This window comes from Lepidochelys olivacea, assembly GCF_965140295.1.
Source record: "Lepidochelys olivacea isolate rLepOli2 genome assembly, chromosome: 1".
Lineage (NCBI taxonomy): Eukaryota > Metazoa > Chordata > Testudines > Cheloniidae > Lepidochelys > Lepidochelys olivacea.
Window position 1 is genome coordinate 241,095,581 of NC_140411.1, and position 22,497 is coordinate 241,118,077.

The 22,497-nt window shown below is 42.2% G+C and overlaps 1 protein-coding gene across 1 annotated transcript; it reads right to left on the minus strand.

Annotated features, from left to right (window-relative positions):
• Positions 1-137: 137 nt before the first annotated feature.
• Positions 138-12,628, minus strand: LOC311521911 (aldo-keto reductase family 1 member B7-like; the record flags this gene model as incomplete). The annotated part of the gene is made up of 10 exons (XM_084630623.1): positions 138-211; positions 1,253-1,313; positions 2,589-2,672; positions 3,141-3,207; positions 4,027-4,133; positions 5,976-6,098; positions 6,807-6,884; positions 7,632-7,748; positions 8,479-8,652; positions 12,563-12,628. The coding sequence occupies 10 exons, from the start codon at positions 12,626-12,628 to the stop codon at positions 138-140; spliced, it is 951 nt and encodes a 316-aa protein (XP_084486749.1).
• Positions 12,629-22,497: the final 9,869 nt, after the last annotated feature.

Sequence of the window (22,497 nt, forward strand, 5' to 3'; positions counted from 1 at the left end):
TCTGTATCTCCTCTGCCAGCAGGCAGTACATAATACATTTACACTGGTGATTAAATGGTGCCATAATTGTATAGTGCACATGAACATGCTCATCAGTTCAGCTAACCAGACTAAAGGATCAGCAGAATACAATCATTCTAAGCCCTGAAGAATGTCAAGACAATGCCCGGTTTAATCTTCTCTGAAAGTATAGTCCTTGTGATTTGTGCACCTAAAGAAAGAAAGAGTGAGTTATTCTAAAGTTCTTACAGTGAACACTACAAGGGTCAGCACTGATGCAGTCTCAAGGTTAAAGAGAGGAGTTTGAAATGTGCATAATCTCTAATTATAGTGGACATTTAAAGTGTTTATCCAGCCTCCCTCACTGTCCTAACTTATACCGGATAATTCATGTTAACGCTCTGCTTTTTGTAATCAATAGAGGATTTGAGTATTCTGTCATTTAAATAGGCAGGCTTGAACTCCTGTCAGTCAAAAGGTACTTTTCCCCTGTAGATTTGTAACTGTTTCAGATTTTACATTATGATCTTGATGTCAGAAGGAATATATTTCTCAATTATTTAGCACACCTCATCTGAGGCTATCACATTTCTTTGCAGTATTAAGCCACACATATCTGATGTACAGTATGGCTGTAGTAGTCACTTCACAGATTGTTACATTGGGAAAAGAGAATAAATAGCAGAGCTAGGAATAGATTTTAAATGTCAGGGTCCAACCACTCTACAATACAGACCCTACATTAATAATTTCTGTGTAGGTAGTACATGACCTCTCTTTTCTTGACTTACTAACTTACAAGGATAAGCTGATTTAGTAGAACGTTGATTTCTGAATTGTAATTTTACACTGAACATCTTTTAGTCAGATGAATAGCAAAAAAAAAAAAAAATCACACACACACACAGAGAAATCTGAAGCCTATCTATTTTGGAGCTGTAAGTCTATTTTAATTTGCTAACACATGTTTAGCTCATAGTAGCTTGACATCTACATATTAAAAGCTATTTTAACATGATAAATCCTGTATAAATCACAATTCTGCAAAAGGGCGCAAACTGACTAGTATTCTAGTGAATGCTAGCATGGGATTTCAATGGCTTTGAATATGACATTTTGTTAGAGGTCCATTGTTCAGTTTCCTACTCACCATTTAAAAATGAGGATATGAATGTACTGTAATAAATGTGTATTTGCCATGCATTCTGCTAGATGAGAAGAGACACCCACATGCTTATGGGGCAGATTCTACATCTCCTCTTATAGCGGAGGATGGTTTCCATCTCCTCTTTAGTTATTTCAAAGTCAAACACCTTAAAAGGAGAGTGAGAGAGTCAGACACACAAAATAAGATGTACAAGAGGTAAGTTTAAGTGGCTTCCAGGTAAGGATACTGCAGAGATGAGGAAGAATGCATTATAGTTGTTTAGGTGACAGAAGGAACAAAACTTCATGAGCAAATGTTACAATGAATGCCCACATTTCTGAGTGGGCAATAAAATATATGAACCAAAATTTTAAATGTGGGGTACCTAAAGACAGGCATATAAATTAAGTTGCCTGATTTTCACAGTTTCAACTCTTAATTTAGTCAAAGGGACTTGTGATGTCTCTGCCAGTGCTCAGCACCTGTGAGTATCAGGTCACCTAATTTATATGCTGAATTATTAGTGCCATGTTCCAAATTTTGGCCTTGAATTATGAAAACCGCTCTACAATACAAAACGGCATGATTCTACCCACTAGGTTCTTATATTATAATTTAGGATGTCACTAACCAGTCAACTCACTGATCAGATCAATTTTTATTTTATTTTGCTGAAAAAGATAGTTCAGGTAGACTTTCAAATGTTTACAAATGAGGGATAATTCAGAGGAAGGAAAGATATGTTTGCATGGCCTGATCCTCCAAACCATTACTCGGGCCATCTCTCTTGTGTTCAGTGGGATATTTACTTTAGTATACGTACTGCAGTGTTTGGCCCTTCATTAGTGGTAACCACAGTGTAGCCTGTGTTAGTACTTAAGAATTGTTGTAGGTATGAGTGACTGATTTAGCTTCAGATATGTGGGTGTTACCTCAAAGAGGTGACAGCGTTAATGAGAATTCTATTTATTTTAGTTGTTTCCAAATTCTTAGTTGTTATGTGGTTATCGGAGCCTAGAAGAATCAACTGAGTATGGGGAAATCATGTACATTAAACAAAGGGATTCAGGTGTTTTGGAATGGTCTAGAATTGAACTGACATGATGCTGGAGAGAGAGAGACCATTTTTTGAAACAAAGTAGTATATGTAATCAGGCAACTCACTAATAGAATTTTAAATCAAACTGTTAGGTCACCTCTTCCAGAGGGAGGATTTGGTTTCACATTTATTTATTTGCTGGCTGTTCTAATGAAGTAAGCTGAGTGGTTGCCATTTCAAAAAAAACTTCAGCATTTACCATGTTATCATATAGTCATATCTGAGAGACCCCAGTTATTTCCTGTTCTAAATATAAGGGAAAACAGTGATATTGGTAAAGTAAAGCAGGTTTCCTGTATAAACTTGCAACAGGACCTATAAGTATCTTATCTGCAACATTACCTTAAAATTCTCCTCAATGCGATGTGGAGTGACAGACTTGGGAATTACACTCACATTTCTTTGGATGTGGAACTGGATCAGAACCTACAGCAACAAATCAGAAATGTGGCAAATTCAGAAGACAATGCCATGCCTACCTTCACATTCAATAGTGAATAAATCCCCTAGATCAAAGAGTTACCACAGGAGGAAACAATGTAGCAGAGCCACCCTAATTTTTGCACATAGTCATTTATTACTAGTATTCATGAGACCAAGATGGCAACTATTGACTGCCGCTGACTGAAAAGATTGACTAATGGTGATGCATATGAAAGATGTAGCTACCCCTTTCTAGCTAATGCCCTCAATTTCACACAGTTTAGTGGTCAGTAATCTTTCCCCATCCCTTCAGTAATGCAGTCATATTAAAAACAAATATTTAAAGCAACATGCTACAAAGGAAACATAACAGGGAGCAGAATTGGGCACAACTCCTTTGTGAAAGATGTTAGCCAGCATAAGAGGATGACACTTTAGAAAGGAAAAAACTGTTGTACAATGAGTCTGTACCTGAGCTGAGGTTTTGCTATACTTAGCTGCAATTTCCCTAATCTTCCAAGAGGAAAAAGTCCTCAGACTTGGGCCAACAAAAATAAAGAGTAGACACTTTGATGGAAAAGATAATTGTGTTTTTCCACCACTAAACATCATAGGGTTCATAAGATAGTTGGTAATTTAGGAACAAAAGAATGTATGGCATACTTTAATTCACCCCATCGCATTGCTCCTTTCCCTCCAAACATCATTCTTCACATTATTTTATCATGAGTAGGCATCTGTGAATAGCTGAGTTTTGCATAGAAGTTAGATATAGCTTGTTCCAATATACTCCAATAAGATGTTCTATAGTCTAGGATTTAGCACCGAGAATTCCTTCCCTCTGACTCCCAAGAATTTCATCCTTCATGATCCCAGTTTCCCTTGTAGGTAATGGATGGAGAGTGGATGTCTCTGAGGTAGTCTAGCGGGTTTGAAGGTTAGAACCAGAGACAATCTCAAGCTCATCATATGTTTGTTACAATGAATGCATGAAACTGATGTTTTCATGACAGGTGTTTAATTATGATTTTGTAATCTTTCATTAAGTTGTTAAAGAATGTTAAATAAATTTATCAGAATTCAGCTAAGAATTTTCTTCACCAGTTCACAAAATGATTGCTTGTTTTTCTATTAAAATACATAAATTCAGTTAGACTGAGTCCCACACATTAATCCAATAAGAGATTAATGGTTTCTATGTAATTGTGCAGATTTAAGAGAAATTTTGAGGTTTTGTAATCTACAATAATTTATCAATTTTCTTCATTTTTATTTCATCCAGCTATGGTAATATACAAATATTAGTTTATTGAAATCACTCCTAAAAAGAAAAACAAGATACAGAAAACATTCTTACCAAAGCCAGTTAGGAGCTCCAAGGGGACAGTATGCAGTGACAGCAATCCCTTGGGACTGGCAATACTTAACCAGCTCTTCCTGAGGAAGGTGTGGGTGGCTCTCGATCTACAAGCATGAACACTAAGTTTACGCAGAGGCAGACTGTACTACTGCTTTTCAGAGTACAGACACTGTGGTGACTTACTGAAAGATATATAATAGCACAAGCTTCTCCATAGAATATATCCCCACTAACCTCCAGAAGATAGCTTCTTTTGGAACTAGTCAATATATAGTAGAACCTTAGAGTTACAGACACCTCAGAAATGGAGGCTGTCCATAACTCTGAAATGTTAACTCTGAACAAAACATTACAGACTTCAGTCACCGGGGAGTTGGGGCTACAGGCTCAAGGTGGGGATGGGGGTCAGGGCTTCTGACCCTAGGGGCCATCAGGGCTCTTGGCAGGGGGCTCAGGGCTTCTGCTCTCTGGAAACATCGGGGCTCAGGGCTTTAGACCTGGGGGGAGCATTGGGGCTTGAGGCTTCAGTCCCACCTCTCTGTTCCTGGCTTCAGCTTCGTGGGGGGCATCAAGGATCAGAGCTTCAGTCCCACAGGAGTTGCCAGGCATCGGGACTTTAGCTATGGGGGGGAAATGCTGGGGCTGAAACTGGTGCTCCCCTCATAGCTAGAGCCCCGGCAACTCACTCAGGGCTGAAGCTGGGAATGGAGTTACAGGGCTGAAGCCCCAAGCCCCACTGCTCCCCGCAGTCTAAAGCCCTGAGCTCCGGTGCTCCCGAGGGTCAGAAGTCCCCAGCCGCCCTCCCCCACACCCTACGGCTGCAGCCCCAACTCCCCTCCCCTCCACCCAGTGGCTGAAGTCATGAGCCCCAGGGCTAAAGCCCGGAGGCAATACAGTATTTGCTGGTGTTTGGGGGGGGTGGGGTGTTCTTTTTGTCTTTTTTTGGTCTCCGCTACTGCCTGATTGATGACTTTAGGTTTCACAGGGTGGCCAGTTGACTGGTAAGTCCATCACTCTGGTGTTCATATCTTTGAGGTTCTATTGTACTTTAAATTATCTAAAGGTACTCCTCCTGCAAGGAGTAGTTAAAGAACTGACTTGCTTTGTACTTTTAGTTTCTTGTGATCTAAAATTTCTTATTGTACACAACGTCCATCTCATTGTTGATTAAGCACAACCTTGTGCTAAGCTTGCTTCCCCTCGGTAATATGCCACAGAGTGACTGATTGGGGGCAACTAAACCAGCTTTTCACAGGTGTTCACTAATTGTGTATTTTTTATTTTTAATGCGGTTGAAATGTTCGGATTTCCATTTTGACCTTATCACCATGGAACATTTCAATTTTTTGTTTCAGAATGACTTTTTATTTCAAAAATTTTTATTTTACATTTTTATATTTTTTTATTTTTTATTTTTATATTATACCAATTACCAGATCAGTTACCAATTAGAATAACAATTACAAATGATCAGTTAGAATAGCAAAGAGTACTAGTTACCAAACCATTTAGAATACCAATTACCAAGCAAACTAACAATTAGAATACTATTTAGCAATTAGAATATCAATTTTAAAAAACAATTATTAATTTATAATATAAAATAAAAAAATTAAAATACATTAAAAATCAAAATAGAAACAATGTCTCAATTTACCTGAAACTAAATTTTTTTCAGAAATTTTATTCTGTGAGCAATTTTGAAATTTGAATTTAGTACAAAAAAAAATGTTAAATGTCTGAATTTCCCACAGGATGGAAATTCCAAGTTTTGAAAAACTCTACTTTTAGGAATCAGAGAAAAACTCATTAAATGGTCCATTCTGTCCATTAACCAATTACACCCTTCTCAAACATACACAGACACACATTCAAGTCACATCTTCTACCTGCAGCATCCTTCAGACAACTGTTCTGCCAACACTAATGAGTCTGTAAGCAGCCACCTGGTTATTCACTGGTTTGTATTTTAAATCAGGTTTGTTCAAGAGCCTCTTTATCTGTTCACAGTTAAAGTTGGAGATTCCATTGGATTTTGCCAATCCTGCATCCACCAGCTTTTCCATAGCCTAAGGATACAAGAAAATCAGACATTCTATATAACCAAGGGCTCATCTATACAGGGAAATTGACTGGCATAGCTATTCTGGAATAACTCCCCCTGTGAACACACTATTCCAGAATAAAAGTAATTTTATTCCAGAATAATTAGCCTGCTCACAAAGCTGAGTAATAATTCTGGAATAATGTCACTTTTCTTTCAGAATTATTCCAGAAAAGTTATGCAAGTCAGTTTCCCCATGTAGACATACATGGCACAAAGTGTTCGTGGTCTTATTGTTAACTTGCCTATTTTCTTTCACAAAACCAAATGATAAACCAGGTAGTTGGACCTGCCAAATACATCATGTTTTGCAGATCCCAGAGTCTAGCTGAGAAAGGGGATACACAAAAAATAGCCCACTACATCCTTCTTTTAGGAGGCAGAGACATTCTCTTTTAAGAACAGTTTTCTTTTTGTGCTTGTTATCATTAGTATCAGCCTGCAGTTTCCTTTTTATTCCTGTAAGTCACCAATAAGACTTGATTAATTTCCTGTCTGACAGAATGGAGAAAAGGACAAGATTCCCAAGTGTTCCTTCTAAATCTGGTGACTTACTATCTCATTCTCCTTTCTCCTGAAGGCTTGGCTGAGCACACACAGTTCCTGTTGCCACCCTCATCTAATAGCATTTCTGACAGAAACAAAGGGAATCTCAATTAATCAGTTAACCCACCTCCCATGTGTCCAGAAAATCTGTGTCACTTGGAATGATCATGCTGTTCTCATCTGCAGGAAACAGTTCTTCTCTGGCCTGTCATTGTAAGATAGACATAGATATCGTCCATGCTGAATTATCTATTGCGGTTTTTTGTTTGTTTTTCTTTAAATCTGCAAGTGAGTGAAGGTGGATTTATACAGGGTGTCCTGACTTGAGCTTTGAGGGGCAAAAAATTAAAGTAATTGGTTTATGAGCAGACTGGCACCATGCCAATCAGTGTGACTTGCAACTACAAGCAGAGGAAGGACAGAAGCTTATCAGTGCTTCTGTCAGCTTGTAGGAGCTCTCTGGAGGTTGACAGAACAGTCCTGCAGTAGGGAGCTGAGGACTTAGCTATCTTTCCAGTAAAGATAGAGATAGATAAGCATTCAGAACATAGACATCATCAGACAGGAATATTGTAGAATATTATAGACAGCCAAATGACTAGATATTATGAGCCAAGACACCTGGATTTGATTTGGATCAATTACTCTCTAATCCAGAAGGGCTGGAAAAAGGAAGAAAATAAGAATGACAAAAAGACTACATTACAGTGTCACAGTAGCACAGCTGCAGCATAGACATACCATAAGAATGACCTTGCAAGATAGCTACTGCCTTACCAGTCCAGGGCAGCACTACTTTCTGGAGGATCCTGGGAGTGGCACCAATACACTCTGAAGAAAGTCTACTCTTCTTTGCCTGCTTAGAAGATAACTATGGCATGACTGCTAAGAAGAGGAAATTGCCTCCCTAGGACTCTGACAGAAAGGCTTAGAAGAGTTAAAGTCACAGTACCTTGAATTCCATGGGCCAGTGCATCAGGTAGAGGTCCAAATAATCCAATTTCAGTGCAGCAAGCGTATTCTGGCATGCTCCCTTCACCATGGATTTCTCATGAAATGTGCACCATAGCTAGAGAGAGAAAACTAAGCAAGTTGACTTCACAGGCAAATGACAGTATTAAATATCCCCAGAAAGACAGGGGAATGTCACACCTACCAGAGGCAGGTCTGGGAATATTATGCCATTCATCTATAGGGGAGGTGGCATTGATGGGTATATTATTGCAATTAATTTTGTCACTGGCAGTACACTTGACTAAATTAGGATTCTGCCAGATTAAAATATAGTAAAACATCACCAGTTAAGTCAGCAATTAAAGAAAATAATGCAAAAATGCAAGATTGGTGAAGACCCACTCACAAGTTTTCCAGTAGGTAGAAAACAATTTCTTTTTCTTACCCTTGTTGCTGCTGGGGAGAAAACCTAACATACAAGAGTTAATAAATTCAAACCTGCAGCAGGAATGAGCAAGAATATTGTAGCCATGCTTTCTTCCTCAGGGTCACTGAAAGAAGAGGCTGAGTTCCTGCTCTATTGCTGGCAAAAGAGGAGTACACAGAAAAGTGCATTCTAATCAACCATGGATTTTTAAGAGTTTCTTTTTTCCTTCCCTCCATCCCCTTTACTTGACTACTGGAATAAAGAAAACAAAATTAATAAATAGTGGATACAGTATTAAGGGGTTAATTTCCTGACTAGCTTTACTCCATGGAGCCTGCCCTTTGCATTATGTGTTCTTTGTCTCTTTTCCTCCCAGTCATCAACCTGACCCTTAGACTCAGGTGAACCAAGGCAGTACCTTACCCTTACTGACAACAAAGAGGTCCTCCCGTGTCACAACTCCCTCCTCAATTTTCTCTTGGATCGCATTCCCTATTTCATTTTCATTCTGGTACACATAGGCACAGTCAAACTGGCAGTATCCAACATCAATGGCAAACTTCACTGCCTCTCTCACTTTCCCAATGGGGGACTGAAATGAAAAGAGAAAGCCAGAAATTTAAATATCTGGAAAATATTTCCAGCTTTCCAGTGTGATAATGGTTCATCCTCCCCTAAAATCATGTAGTATTAATCCAGTAGTATTTGAGTGATCCGGATTTGATTCCCATTTTCAGTGTGCTTTATGGAACAAAACAACCAGTGACAACCTTGAGTCTTAAGCCACCTGTGATTGGCACTCACAGATTATGGTAATAGGCACCCAAGAAATACCATAGACAGGTAGGACAAGATAGATACAAGACTGTACCATGCCATATGCATCTATTTAGGGTGAAATCTGCCCAGATGGTCAATCACGTAGATCAAGAGGGTGCGCAAGAAAGGGGCAAATCTCAAGGAATGGGAGTCAAAGTAAGGTATGGTAATCATATTGCTCAACATTTGTTTGGAAAACACAATAACAGACTCCAAGATCTGTACATGGAAACTGTGCAAGAATTCTTTAGCCCATTCCCTACAACGTAAGTACATGTTCCTGGAGACATCAGACTGAGAGTGTGGAGGAAGGAAAACATGATACAAGAATTCTCCAGTCCTCCCTGGCTGAAAGTTACTGGTCATGACACTGTCTCATTCGAGGAATGCCCTCCAGGAGATTCTCCACATCCCTGTTGGAAACCTTCATTCACCTGCTTAACATTTCCTTTGCAGCCAGTCATTCTAAGAGTGAGAAATTGACAGGATAACTTTTGAAGAGCTCTGCTAAACTGACCATAGGAATCGATGTTGAGATACTTGGAATCAACACCTGGAATTAAGTTATAATTTGCCAAGACAGAAAAAGAGGAGAAACCAGTTTTAAGGTGGGGTATTGGGAAACACGAGGAAAGACATAATCACTGGAAATCCTCTTGACTCCTGGACATAAACAAATCTGCTATTGAGGAGATGGGACAGGAGGCATATGTAGATACAATGCAAAACATTATAGAAAGTGCCACTCTCTGGATAAGGCACATAGTTTAGGATTCATTATCAATATGAAACCACATAACTTTCTTGGCTGGAAAAGAACACTGAAAATTTGTTTGACAACCTTATACCAAGTCAAGTGGAAAGAGGGGAGGCATCTCAAGTAAGAACTTGCAGCAAAAGCAGAGCTACACATTCCTACATTTAATGCATTATAAGATTAACAATATAATCACTGATCACTTTTTTTAAGCACATAGTTCTGAGTCCTACTGATCAAAGGCTGCTTGCTTGGTTGGGGCGCTGGGTAATGTTGGTGGCCTGTGACATACAGGAGGTCAGATTAGATGAGCTGGTGGTCTCTTCTGGCCTTAAATTCTATTACTCTTTTTTAAAAAAACCCTACCTGGCTTCTTGCATGGGGTAGAAAAATAAGCAGGAACCAGTTATCCCTTATGGTGAATATCTACTTTTTGAATGACTCTTACAGCCTGAATTCATCTCATTTCTTGCATAAGATTCATTAATTGCAGCTCCTTCAGCAGCGTGGGAAAGCTAGCTGGCATATGTAAAAGTGGCAGCATGCCAAGATGTACCAGTCTCTTTGTGGCCCCCTGCTGGAGGCCCCTCAATCCTACCACCACCCCACCCCAGGAAGGAGCAGTAAAGGTGGGTCCCCTAGAGCTGCCTAGAGAGGCTGCCTAGAAGTAGCCAATCAGAGTCCAGCAGTCTCAAATAAAAGACGCTACAGGGGCTGAATAGGTCAGTTCATGGCTGGGGCTAGAGGGAACTTTGGCCTCAGGGAGCTTGATGGGCTGTATTTGCTTAAACCCTGGAGGGTGAGAGGACCTGTGAGCTCTAGCCCTAAGGTAATGGATGGCAGTAAAGAGACCAGGTGGGAAGAGGCCCAGGGAATTAATTAAAGGAGGCAGGGGTATGTGACTGCTGTTTATAGGGTCCTTGGGTTTGGACCTGGAGTATTTGGTGGGCCCAGGTCCTGCCAGTGGCAAAGTGGTGTAAACCCTAATAAAGGGCTGGATTAAAAAGGACCTGAAGACATGGTTGAAGACCTTGGTGGGGGCTTACTGTTGAACTCTTTGCTACTCTGGAGGGGGTTCATCCATTTGACTGTGGTACTTGGCCAGAGAGCTGAGCCACTGAAGATCTGCCTAGCAAGGTCAGCAATCTACAAAGGGTGCCAGGAGCAGGGGGGAAAAGAGACTGAAGTGCCACACCAGCTGACAAGAAGCAGTCAGGAGGTGAGTGCCCTTGTCCCAGTCAGTCACTATACAATGGGGTTCTCAAACTGGAGTTTGGGACCACTTGGGGGGTTGTGAGCTGTCAACCTCCACCCCAAACCCTGCTTTGCCTCCAGCATTTTTAATGGTGATAAATATTAGTGTTTTTCATTTATAAGGGGGAGTTGCACTCAGAGGCTTGGTATGTGAAAGGGGTCACCAGTACAAAAGTTTGAGAACCACTGCTATACAATATGCTGTACAGGATCTAGGATCTGCTGTACTAAAGTGCAGTGTGGAAGACAAAGCTTTTTGTGAAGAAGCAAAACATGTGATCCTTCTCATTGTGTTAGCTGGTGGAGCAATGCGGGAGACAGGATTGGTGATTTGTTCCCTGGTTACACAACTCTGCAATGAGACATTCAGAGAATAATCCCTTGTATTATATTACATTGTGTACCTGCATTACAACAGGATCTTTCTTTACATAGTCACGCTGTACTCAAATTGAAACTCCTCTGCTCAGTAAGTACAAAGAGATACAGTTGAGGTTGCTGTGGGAACATTAATACTGAATAATCTTGACAAAATAACCCTAGTGATTTGTGTGGAAATAAACATTGAATTTTTCATTGCATTTAGATAGGGGCTTCTTACATCCAAAAAGCTTTCCAGTCAGCCTGACCCACTTATCAGGTTCATTCGAAGATTTCAACAAAGAATGAGGAGTACTTGTGGCACCTGAGAGACTGACTAATTTATTTGGGCACAAGCTTTTGTGGGCTAAAACCCACTTCATCGGATATGCCACAAGTACTCCTCATTCTCTTTGATAGAGACTAACACAGCTACCACTCAAACCTGTCAAAGATTTCACAAATCATCACTGATAAAGCATGTTACAATCCCATGCTTGCAATAATGAGTTAAGGGGGTCTATCCTGAGAGATACTGGGCATGCACAATTAGCACTGGAGTCAAGGGGAGCTGAAGGCACTTAACACCTTTTGTGATTAGACCCACACAGAGGTGGGCAATTAAAGTATAAACATAAGTACAACTCTTTTGACACACATTCTTTCTATATTTTTCCCCTTCAGGCACTGCTCATTCTCAATGTAACATTTTACAGAGGTTTAATAAAACATGGGGCTGAACATCTTTTATCTTCTAATGTTGCAGTTTTTTGTGAGATTTGTCCATTTTGCCTACTTCTTGGAAATTAACTTAAATAGGCTCTTAAAAACCTTCTCCTGCACCCCAAAGCAGCAATGTGAGATACTACAGTTCCTTTTTGTTTGGAAAGTACCATGCAGAAATAGGGTGCTTTATAAATCAACATCCAAATAGTTTGTACAAAGTTCCATTTGTAAATCCAGTTTGATTTTTAATTACAGTAGATTCTTAGAATTAATTTAACAGATTAACATGGAATAGTAAAAAAAAATCACATTAAGCAGTTTTCAGGGGCATCCAAAGGCAAATCTCCACATAAACCACCACACATTCACTCTCAAAAGATTTGACAAGTACTTAAAGCTGTAACTGAACAGTCACACCTGCAGAATTTCAAGAGACCATAAGCTCCAGGTAGGAGTTGCATTCTCTTGGTGAGACAGCTGCAACAGGCTTGATGACCTGTAGCAGTTTCATTGCATCATGCTTAGAACAAGGCTAGTTTGTAACCTTTATGTGTACGGTGCCGGAGTAGTTGGGTCTCATCATTACCTGCCAGTTTCCTAGTCCCAGGATAAGCATCTTTGCTTTTGTGCTCGGTTCCACGTAGGTTGTCATGGCTTGTCTGTTCTAATTCCCTTTGGAATGCAACACAGTAAAAGAATGGGCAATACCCTGGCAAAAGCCTTAAATAGGTTCTTGTTCCACCCACTTTCTGGTGATTGGCTACAGATAGGAGTGGGAAGGGAGAATGAAGGCGAGACGCCTCAGAAGGTGGAGGTTTTGCTTTGTGCCTCTTCCCTCTTTTCTTTGTAATTCTACAGGGCTTCATAATTCTCCAATCTGCAAGTGTGCAGTAGGCTTTGTACGTGTCCTTATATGATTTGAATTTTTTGAGTGTTAATAAGCAAGCGGGGAAAAGGAGATCCAGTGGATATAGTGTGTTTGGTGACGGACCTTGTCAAAGGCTTTCTGAAAGTCAAAGTCTCTTAAGCAAAGTAAGCAGTAATGGGATAAGAGGGAAGGTCTTGTTATGGATCATTAACTGACAGGAAACAAAGGGTAGGAATAAATGTTCCATTTTCACAATGGAGAGAGGTAAATAGCAGGGTCCCCCAAGAATCGGCACTGAGACCACTGTTGTTCAACATATTCATAAACAATCTGGAAAGGGGATAAACAGTGAGGTGGGAAAGCTGTAAATGATAAATTACTCAAGATTGTGAAGTCCAAAGCTGACTGAAGAGTTACAAAGGGATCTCACAAAAGTGGGTGACTAGGCACAATGCAAAATATAATCCCAACTATACATTCAAAACTATGAGGTTTAAAGAAGCTCATACTAATCAAGAAAGATTTTGGAGTTGTTGTGGATAATTCTTTGAAAACACCAGCTCACTGTACAGTGGCAGTCAAACAGAATTTTAGGAACCATTAGGCAAGGGATAGATAAGACAGAAAATATCACAATGCCACTATATAAAACCATGGTATACCCACACCTTAAATATTGCATACAGTTCTGTCTTCCCATCTCCAGGAAAAAAAAATTAGAGTTGGGGGGGAAAAAGTAGAATGGCAACAAAAATGATTAGGGGTATGGAACAGCTACCATATGAAGAGAGAGTAAGAAGACTGGGACTCTTCATCTTTAGAAAAGAGAAGACTAAGAGGGGGATATCATGAATGCTATGGAGAAAGTGTTGTTTATCCCTTTACAACACAAGAATGAGGGGTGACCTAACGAAATTTATAGGCACCAGGTTTAAAACAAACCAGAGGAAATACTACACACAGTCAACTTGTGGAACTCATTGCCAGGGGATTTTGTGAATACTAAAAGTATAACTGGGTTCAAAAAAGAATTAGATAAGCTCATTGAGAAGAGGTCCATCAATGGCTATTAGCCAAGATGGTCAAGGATTCAACCCCATGCTTTGGTTATTCCTAAACCTCTGACTCCTGCTAGCTATGGCTGGGCAAAGGGGGTTGGCTCACTCGATAATTCTGTTCATTCCCTCTGAAGCATCTGGCACTGGTCACTGTTAGACAGAATATCAGGCTAGATGGACTACTGGTCAGACCCAGTATAGCCATTCTTATGTTCTTCTTAGTTGCACAAAACTTGAGTCAAGAGTTTAAAGCTAGAAGGAACCACCAGATCACCTGGTCTGACTGCCTGTATGGCACAGGCCACAAACACCATCTAGTACTCTCACACCAAACCTGGAAACCAAAATTAGACTTAAGTATTATAGCCCACAGGAGACTAAATTTGTTATGAGAATAGAAGAATAGGAGGGACTGTGCTGCCTAAGGCCCCTGTAATGGCAAGGAAATGATTAAGTGAGAGATGCCCAGATAATCCCAGCAAGTGACCCACTCCCCATGCTGTAGAGGAAGGCAAAAATCCCCAAGGTCACTGCCAATATGACCTGGGGGGAAATTCCAACCTGACCCCATATAATGCAATCAGTTAGGTTCTGAGCATGTGAACAAAAACCAGCCAACTGAGCATGTGAGAGAGTTTGCTCAGTGCTGCCTCAAATCATAGGACACTATACAGAGTGGGCCACTCTACAGCCAGGGCCATCTCTGATGGCTCAGAGGAAAGAGAGAGAATATATTGAAGGGAGGGAATCCCTTCCTAACCCCTGCGGGTGACTGGCAAAGCATAATCGTTAGGAACATAAGACATAAACTGGAAGAGTCCCTAGGGCTGCTGGGCCCTGTCCCCCACCATCACATGTAACCCATCGTACAATCCCACACACATTTATCCAGTTTTCTCTCAAAACAAATAAAGTTGTTTGTCCCCACAATTGCTGTTGGGAAGCTGTTCCAGAACCTCACATCTCAGATGGTTAGAAACCTTCAGAGGAGGAGTTCCAGCCTGAATTTGGTCTTGTGCCAACATTTTCCTTTAGCTTAAATAGCTCTTCCCCCTCCCTGGTGTTTAGAGCAATCATATACTCTGTCAGCCGCCTTTTTGGTAGGCTACACAAGCCAAGCTCTTCCAGATTCCTCTCATAAGATAGGCCCTCCATACCCCGATCATCCTAGTAGCTCTTCTCTGTACCTTTGCAGTTTGAATTCATCTTTCTTGAACATGGGTGACCAGACTTGCACAAGTATTCCAAATGAGGTCTGTCTTGTGCCTTGTACAATGGCATTAATACTTCTCTAGCTCTGCTGGAAATGCCCTGCCTGATGCATCCTGGAATTGCCTTTGCCTTCTTTGCGCATCACATTAATGGTTCATAGTCATCTTGTGAGTGACCAACGCAACCAGGTCTCTCATCTTCTGTTGCTTCCAACTGACAAGCCTCCGGCTTAAAGCAGAAACTCTTATTATTCGATCCTAGGCGCATGACCTGACACTTGTTCTGCTGAATTTCATCTCCAGTTTCATCCAGATTCCTATATAATATTAAGATCCTTTTCTGTATTGATGATAGTTGCATCCCGATTTTGTATTATCAGCAAATTTCATTAGTACACTCCTACTTTTTGTACCAAGGTCATTAATCAAAATGCTTAATAAGATTGGTCCCAGGACGGATCCTTAAGGAACTCCAGTAGGAATCTCCCTCTTGTTCGATATTTCAGCACAATCCATTGCCATCTCCCCTTTAGCCAGTTGCTTACAATGCTTGTCCTAATCCCCAACTTCTCTAATTTAACTCAGTTTCCCACATGCTACCATGTCAAATGCTTTACTGAAGTTCAAGTATATTAAATCTACTGCATTTCCCTTGTCTAAAAAATCAATTTATTTTCTCAAAGCAATCAGATTAGTCCAGCATGATCTCCTTTGGGAGATCCTTATTGCGTTATTTCCCCTTTCCCAGTTACCTTCTCTTCCTCGGCACTTTCCAGCCCTCTTGCCCCCCGCCCCCACTTCTCCACTCTTCCACAAGGAATTACTATACTGGGGTAGCAAACTTACTGACCCTTCAAGCCACATACAACAATCTTCAGAAGTTTGAGAACCAGGGCACTCCTGCCGGGTCCCAGGGCTTAAGCCCTGAGCTGTGGCAGGCATCTCCTGCAGGGCTGAAGCCTCAAGACACCCCTCCCAACTGGGCAGAAGCCAGATTTTTACCAGGGTTTACTGGCCCCGCTCGGTCACATGGTGCTGCTAGGTCCCCTCCCTGTGTGGCAGCTGCTGGAGCCAGCAAGCTGGGAGCTGTGGCCATAAGGAGAGGCAACTAGAATGACCAGACAGCAAGTGTGAGAAATCGGGACAGGGGTGGGGGGGTAATAGGAGCCTATATAAGAAAAAGACCCAAAAATCGGGACTGTCCCTATAAAATTGGGACATCTGGTCATCCTAGAGCAGTGGTGAGGTGAAGCCGGTTCCCACCGGTTTGCTAGAACCAGTTGTTAAATTTAGAAGCCCTTTTAGAATCAGTTGTTCCGTGAGGGACAACCGGCTCTAAAAGAGCTTCTAAATTTAACCGATCAAAAGTGATGCCTTAGGCACCGACTCCATGGGTTCTCCAGGGCTGGAGCACCCAAGGGGAAAATTTGGTGGGTGCAGAGCACCCACCGGCAGCTCCCCACCCCCCCCCCCAAGCCCTAGCTCACCTCCACAGAGTGATGTGGTGCTTTCAGGGGCAGATGCGGAGCGGAGGTGAGCTAGGGCCAGGAGCAGGGCCAGGAGCTGCCAGTGGGTGCTCCAGCCCTGGAGCACCCACGGAGTTGGCGCCTAAGGCACCACTTTTGATGTGATCAGTGGGGGGGGGGGGAGCGGCCGCTCCCCCTGCTCCCCTCCTAGCTACGTTCCCCTGCCCCTAGGAGCCAGAGGGGCCTGCCAGATGCTTCCTTGGAGCTGCCCCAGGTAAGCACCTCCGGGACTCCCCACCTCACCCCCCAGCAGGTCTCTTTGGCTCTTAAGGGTGGGGTGGGCACCCAGTACGGTGGCCCACAAGACCCTCCTGCCCGGTTCTTGGGGCAGTCAGGGGACGGGGGAGGTGGGGGGGGGGTGGATGTGGCAGGGGTCCTGGGGGGGGCATCAAGGAACATGGGGGATTGGATGGGGCAGGAGTCCTGGGGGGCGGGGGTGGGCCATGACCCCTTCATGGGGTGTGGAGAGAACCAGTTGTTAAGATTTTGGCAGCTCATCACTGCCCTAGAAGCAACAGCTGGGAGCTGCAGGGAGAGCCGCTGAGGGTAAAAGGGAGGCTGTGCTTGGGGGCATGAGTCAAGCTTGGGGGGGGAGGGGGGACAAACCTTTCAATTGTGCCCCACCACCACCAGCAGCAGCAGCAGGCACCAGTGGTCTCTGGCAGAAGCCCCTAGCCCCATCATCCCACCACAGGGAAGAAGCCCTAAGGTTCCACCCCCTCTGGTAGGTGAAGAATGGGAGGCATGGGGGGCTCTGCAAGCCGCACTTTAACTGTTAAAGAGCTGCATGCGGCTCATGAGCTGCAGTTTGGCTCCCCCTGTACTATACAGTAGAACCTCAGAGCTATGCACACCAGCATTACAAACTGACAAGTCAACCACCTGTAACTCCCAAGGAGATGACATAGATTCCTGGGACTCTGTCTGTGGGCAGCTCAGGGAGAGGCACACTGTCCCTGGTAGGGTGGGGAAGCCAAGGCAGACTCAGAGTCTGCCCAGCAACCAATAGGGAGTGAGAGGCCCTCCCAGGGAGAAGCCATTTGGGAGTCAGTCTGGAGCCAGCCAGGAAAAGGGCAGGACTGGCTGTGTAGGGAGCTGGGGAGTCCCAGGCCTGCATGTAGGGTTCCCCCTGAGAACAGGCCTCTAGGGACCTGACAGCAGATCCCTCCGCAGGGTTTTTTCCTTCCCCACTGATGATTCCCAATGTGTAGCATTTGCTGGGAAACTTCCCAGCCAGGCTGAGTTCGCCCTCCAGCTCCCTAGGTGAGACCAGCCACCACATGGTCAGCTCTGCTCTGTCTGCTAGTCCAGGGAAGCTGCCTGCTGAGTGTGTGACTGGAGGCTAGCCTAGGAGGCTACCGTTTGGTTCTTAGTGTAGTTGTGTAATCTACACCTTGAGCCCTGCACCCCTTTGTGGTGAGGGGAAATCCTGGGACCCACGCAGCCTGATTCCTGCCTGAGGAGGATCCCTGCCAGGAGAGAGTGGCCCCTCTGCAGTGACTGAGGAGTCAAGAGTTATCTTTCGAACCTGAGGATCATTCATGGAGTTTGTGAGTGCACCATTGTTTAGTTAGTTAGTCAGGGAATTTGTTCTGGGGACCCCCTACTCCTGAACTGTGTCCTCAAGCCAGGGAGTAAGGGTTTGAGGATTTTATAACCTGCTGCATATTACGCCTGTGGATGGATTTATCGCCTTCTCCCACTTAAAGAAAAGGAGTACTTGTGGCACCTTAGAGACTAACCAATTTATTTGAGCATGAGCTTTGAGCATGAGCTCCCACTTGTGAGTCCTTTGGGCTGTGCTGAACCCAGTCAGCCACGCTGCTAAACCACTGCAGAGAAGAATTTTGTGGTTATAGGTCATCAAGGGCCCCAGCAAAGTATGCATACCAACGGGACCCTAATTTTACATTTTGCTACATCAAGTCACGGGTATTTGCAGTGTGGGCACTGGTGACCCTAAAAATAGTGTTTTACCCTGTTATGTTGTATTTTTCTCCTGTTTAATATCATTATTGTGTTTGTTTCTTGGAAGTCTCCAACTATCTGGCAAGTAAGTGGGGATTAGTCTGTAGTTAGAATTTTCCGCCCAAGCTGCCCTGGTGACCCTGCCAGGAAGGAGTAAGGGGGGTGGAGGCACGGCCAAATAATTTCATAGGAAAAAAAGAAAGAAGATACACCCCACTGAGTGGGTGGTGGGATCCAAAAAAACCCAGACCTGTCCATCAAAACCTGTAAGCGGTTTGGCATTAAAGAAGGTAACCAGGTAGAGAGGGGGCGCTATACACACATCATTTGGAACAGAAAATACACAATCGGGCAGCAGCAGAGGCAGAAAAAAAAGCAAATACAGTACAGAACTGTGTTAAACATAAACTACTGAAAAAAGAGAGAATTTAAAAAAGAAAAAGATTTGACAAGGTAAGGAAACAATTTGTGTTTTTCATTTAAATTGAGATGCTTTAAAGCAGTATTTTTCATCTGCATAATAAAGGTTCAAAGCTGTATTAAATCAATGTTCAGTTGTAAATTTTTGAAAGAACAACCATAACATTTTGTTCAGAGTTACGAACAGCCTCCTTTTCAAGGTGATCATAACTCTGAGGTTCTACTGTATTAGGAATAGAGTTTAGCAAACAATTGATTTTTTTAGTTCAGGGCCTTAACCAAAAAATCTGAAAGAAAATTCTGGTTTGATTAGAATGGAAAACACATTTTTCAAAAAATTTCTTCAAATCAAAAATTCAAATTTTGTATTGACAAAAATATTTTAAGTCCATTCAGTTTTTGATTCATTTTGAGTTCACCAAAATGCTTTCCCTCAAAGCAACATGATTTTGTTTAGTTTTTCTTTGAATTAGGCAGTTTGAGGTGTGCACCCTTTCTGTGTGTGTGCATTTTTAAAAGAAAGTCAACTTTTTGATTTGAAACACTTTTATTTAAAATAAAATGTTTCAAATGAGAGAGAATTTTCAACTGAAACCATTCACTGAATTTGACCTGGATTCAACAAATAGTTTTGGGCCCCGAAAAATTCATTTTTCAATGAAAAACTAATTCATGAAAAAAACTTCACCTAGCTCTCTCTACTTAAGAATATCTTACTCCCAAGAACCTCACCCATGTGTCCCCCAAATATATTACAGTACGAAAAACAAATACAAAATGATTTGCCCTGCTGGAGAATATAGATCCATCTTTAAGAATTTTTTTCAAAAAATTCTTTCTATTGCCAGCACCAATTCAGACCCTCAGCTGTTAGCAACGTTGGAAGCCATATCGTAACCCACCTGTCAGCTGCCACCATCACCATGTTAAACAAGGAAGGAGAGAATTTGGTGCTCTTTAACTTCCTGTCTGCATATAGTAACATAATATTAATCTGATGCAGATATGACTCGCACTTTGAGAGGATCAAATGCCTTCTCTATACTCATTGTGGTGGATCTACGAGCGCTTTTTTATTTGTCCTGAGTCTTTGTTTGATTTATAATGGAAGAGAACAGCCAGATTTACAAGAGTATGTTCTGATAAACAAAGATTTATCAAGGTATTTTCCCTGTTAATCCATGACTGGTGTTCAGAAAATATGTATGCTGTGAATATTAGTTGTTTTTTCTTTTTGCCTCTCAGCAGAGATGAATCCAGATTCAGTGGTTCACTCTGAAACTGTCCTGGGAGGAATAAGATATTGAGTTTGCAGGAAGTGGCAGAAACCAAGAAACATTGCTACCAAGGCTGTAAATGGCAGTTTAGAGTCACAGACTCATGTCGTGCTCAGGGCTTAAGTAAATGTGTTTGCTATTCTGGTATGCAGTATTATCCACTCTGAGAGCTCTCATGGGGATTGATGTCCCTCAGCCTACCATCCGCACTATTTGAGTTTGGATGCTTCTGTCCACGGGGAAGAGATACATTGCTCTCCTCATTAAAATCCTGGGACCTTTGCGAGGCAACAGATTTGGTGAGGTTTAAGGTGTCCCTGATACGTCTCTGAAAGGATCCAAAACAGGTAAATCCAGGATAGTTTGGATGCTGACAGCAGTTGAGAGGCTGTGTGTGTCATCCTCTCAAAATCACCCGTTGACTTTTCACAGAGCTGCATGAAGACTTCTGGGGTGAGCATGTATTGCTGGATTTGCTGTGATTCAGTGGGGCTAAGGACAATCCTCTTTGATTCATAGACTGTGTGTATTGTCTACTCCATCTCTGAGCCAAGGACAGCATGGCCCTCCTCCTTTCCCTCCTGTACCTCAGAGGAACAAATGTAGCATAACAGTGCTGTGCTTCAGCCAGTAGCTAATGTGCCAATAAGCTAATGTGCACTTCCCAGTTTAGTGGCCAGCCCCTTAATGATTGCCTGGCTCTGTCCTTTGGAAGCATTCACTTTCTCTCTACTGAAGTGCTCCAGGGAATTTGTTTCAAATATCCCCTAAGCAACCAAACATATGCTGAGACCCAATCAGTGCACACAGCAGGCCATTCTCACCCCGAAAGCCTTGGCAAGTGCTGGCATTCAACTTTATTCTAAAACCAATTACCTCAAAGAGACCTTAAAAAGAGATTTCTGAAGTTCCTAATTTGTTGTTAAAAATTATGGGTTTTGACTGGACATTCTGTGGAGTCTGTGCTTATTATGAAGAAATTTACCTCAATCTTTCTAAAGACTGATTGAGGTGCCAAACTTAATATGGTATCAAAAATTCCTGTGTCACATTGGGTCCTCTGAGGAGTCTGTGCATTTTAATTCCTTTTCTGAAAAAGCTTTACATCAGAAAATCTCTTCTGAAGCCTGTTTTGAGGCTCCTATTTGAATACGTTGGAAATGCAGCAGGCTTCTCCATTGGGCTCACGGGCAAGAAATTTGTACAAGACCATTTTCTTTGTTTGATGGCACGAGGCCAGGACTGTCTTTTCAGCAAGGCACTGCACAGCTGCAGCTTTGATTCAGAGAAGGTCTTGATGAAGAGCCAAGTCCCTCTTAGCCAGTCAGATTGCTTTAGGAATGGAATTTGGAGAGCACCATCTTCTCTGGCCCTGAAAGGACAGAGGGGCGAGTTCTGACATTCAGCCTGGGGAAGGAATGGCTTAACTAAGGCCAGGATAAGAATCATCTCACCTTGAAGAGGGGTGTTTCTTACTGATCTCCCTATGAAGAGCAGCCCAAAAAGGGAGAGCTACAGGAAGGCTCCAAAGAACCCAGTTAAGGGCCAGAGAGAGCCTCACTTCACAGGGTCAGAAGGACAATAACTACAGTTGAGAGCCACCAGCCCAGCACATATCATCCTTAAAGACTTTAGAATCCCTGATACGGTTCTTCTGCAGAAATATGTGGGGCCACAGGCGGCAGAACCCATCTAGACCCAAGGAGTTCTTGTGATCAGTAGTTATTATGCATATTGTTAAGTGTTATGCCCTAATGTTGTTCACCGAGTTCGGTGGTGTTTAGTGTAAACAGTCTCATTAACCAATGTCTTTTCACTGAGTGTAAAGGTCCTGTTTAATGTCTCATCTGTGCATCATTCTTGGGTGAATGATCACAAGGCAAATCACTTAACAAGTCTGACTCTGTTTAATTTCAGAATCAGTTTAATTTATTAATCACCAAAAAAGAAGAAACTCTACAAAATATTTTTCTCATTAATAAATTAAAGTTGATAGTGTGACTTTTGGGAGGGATTTTTTTTTTTTACTGGCCAAACTTCAGCCTGAAATGGACATTAATGTCCAAGTGATATTAAGCTGCTATAACGTATTTATGAGTTACCCAATACTGACTCCATTAATGCCAAAATAACTCTTTCCTGTTTCCTTTAATGTTTCTTGGAACTGAAGAACATCTGAGGGTGAGGATCTCA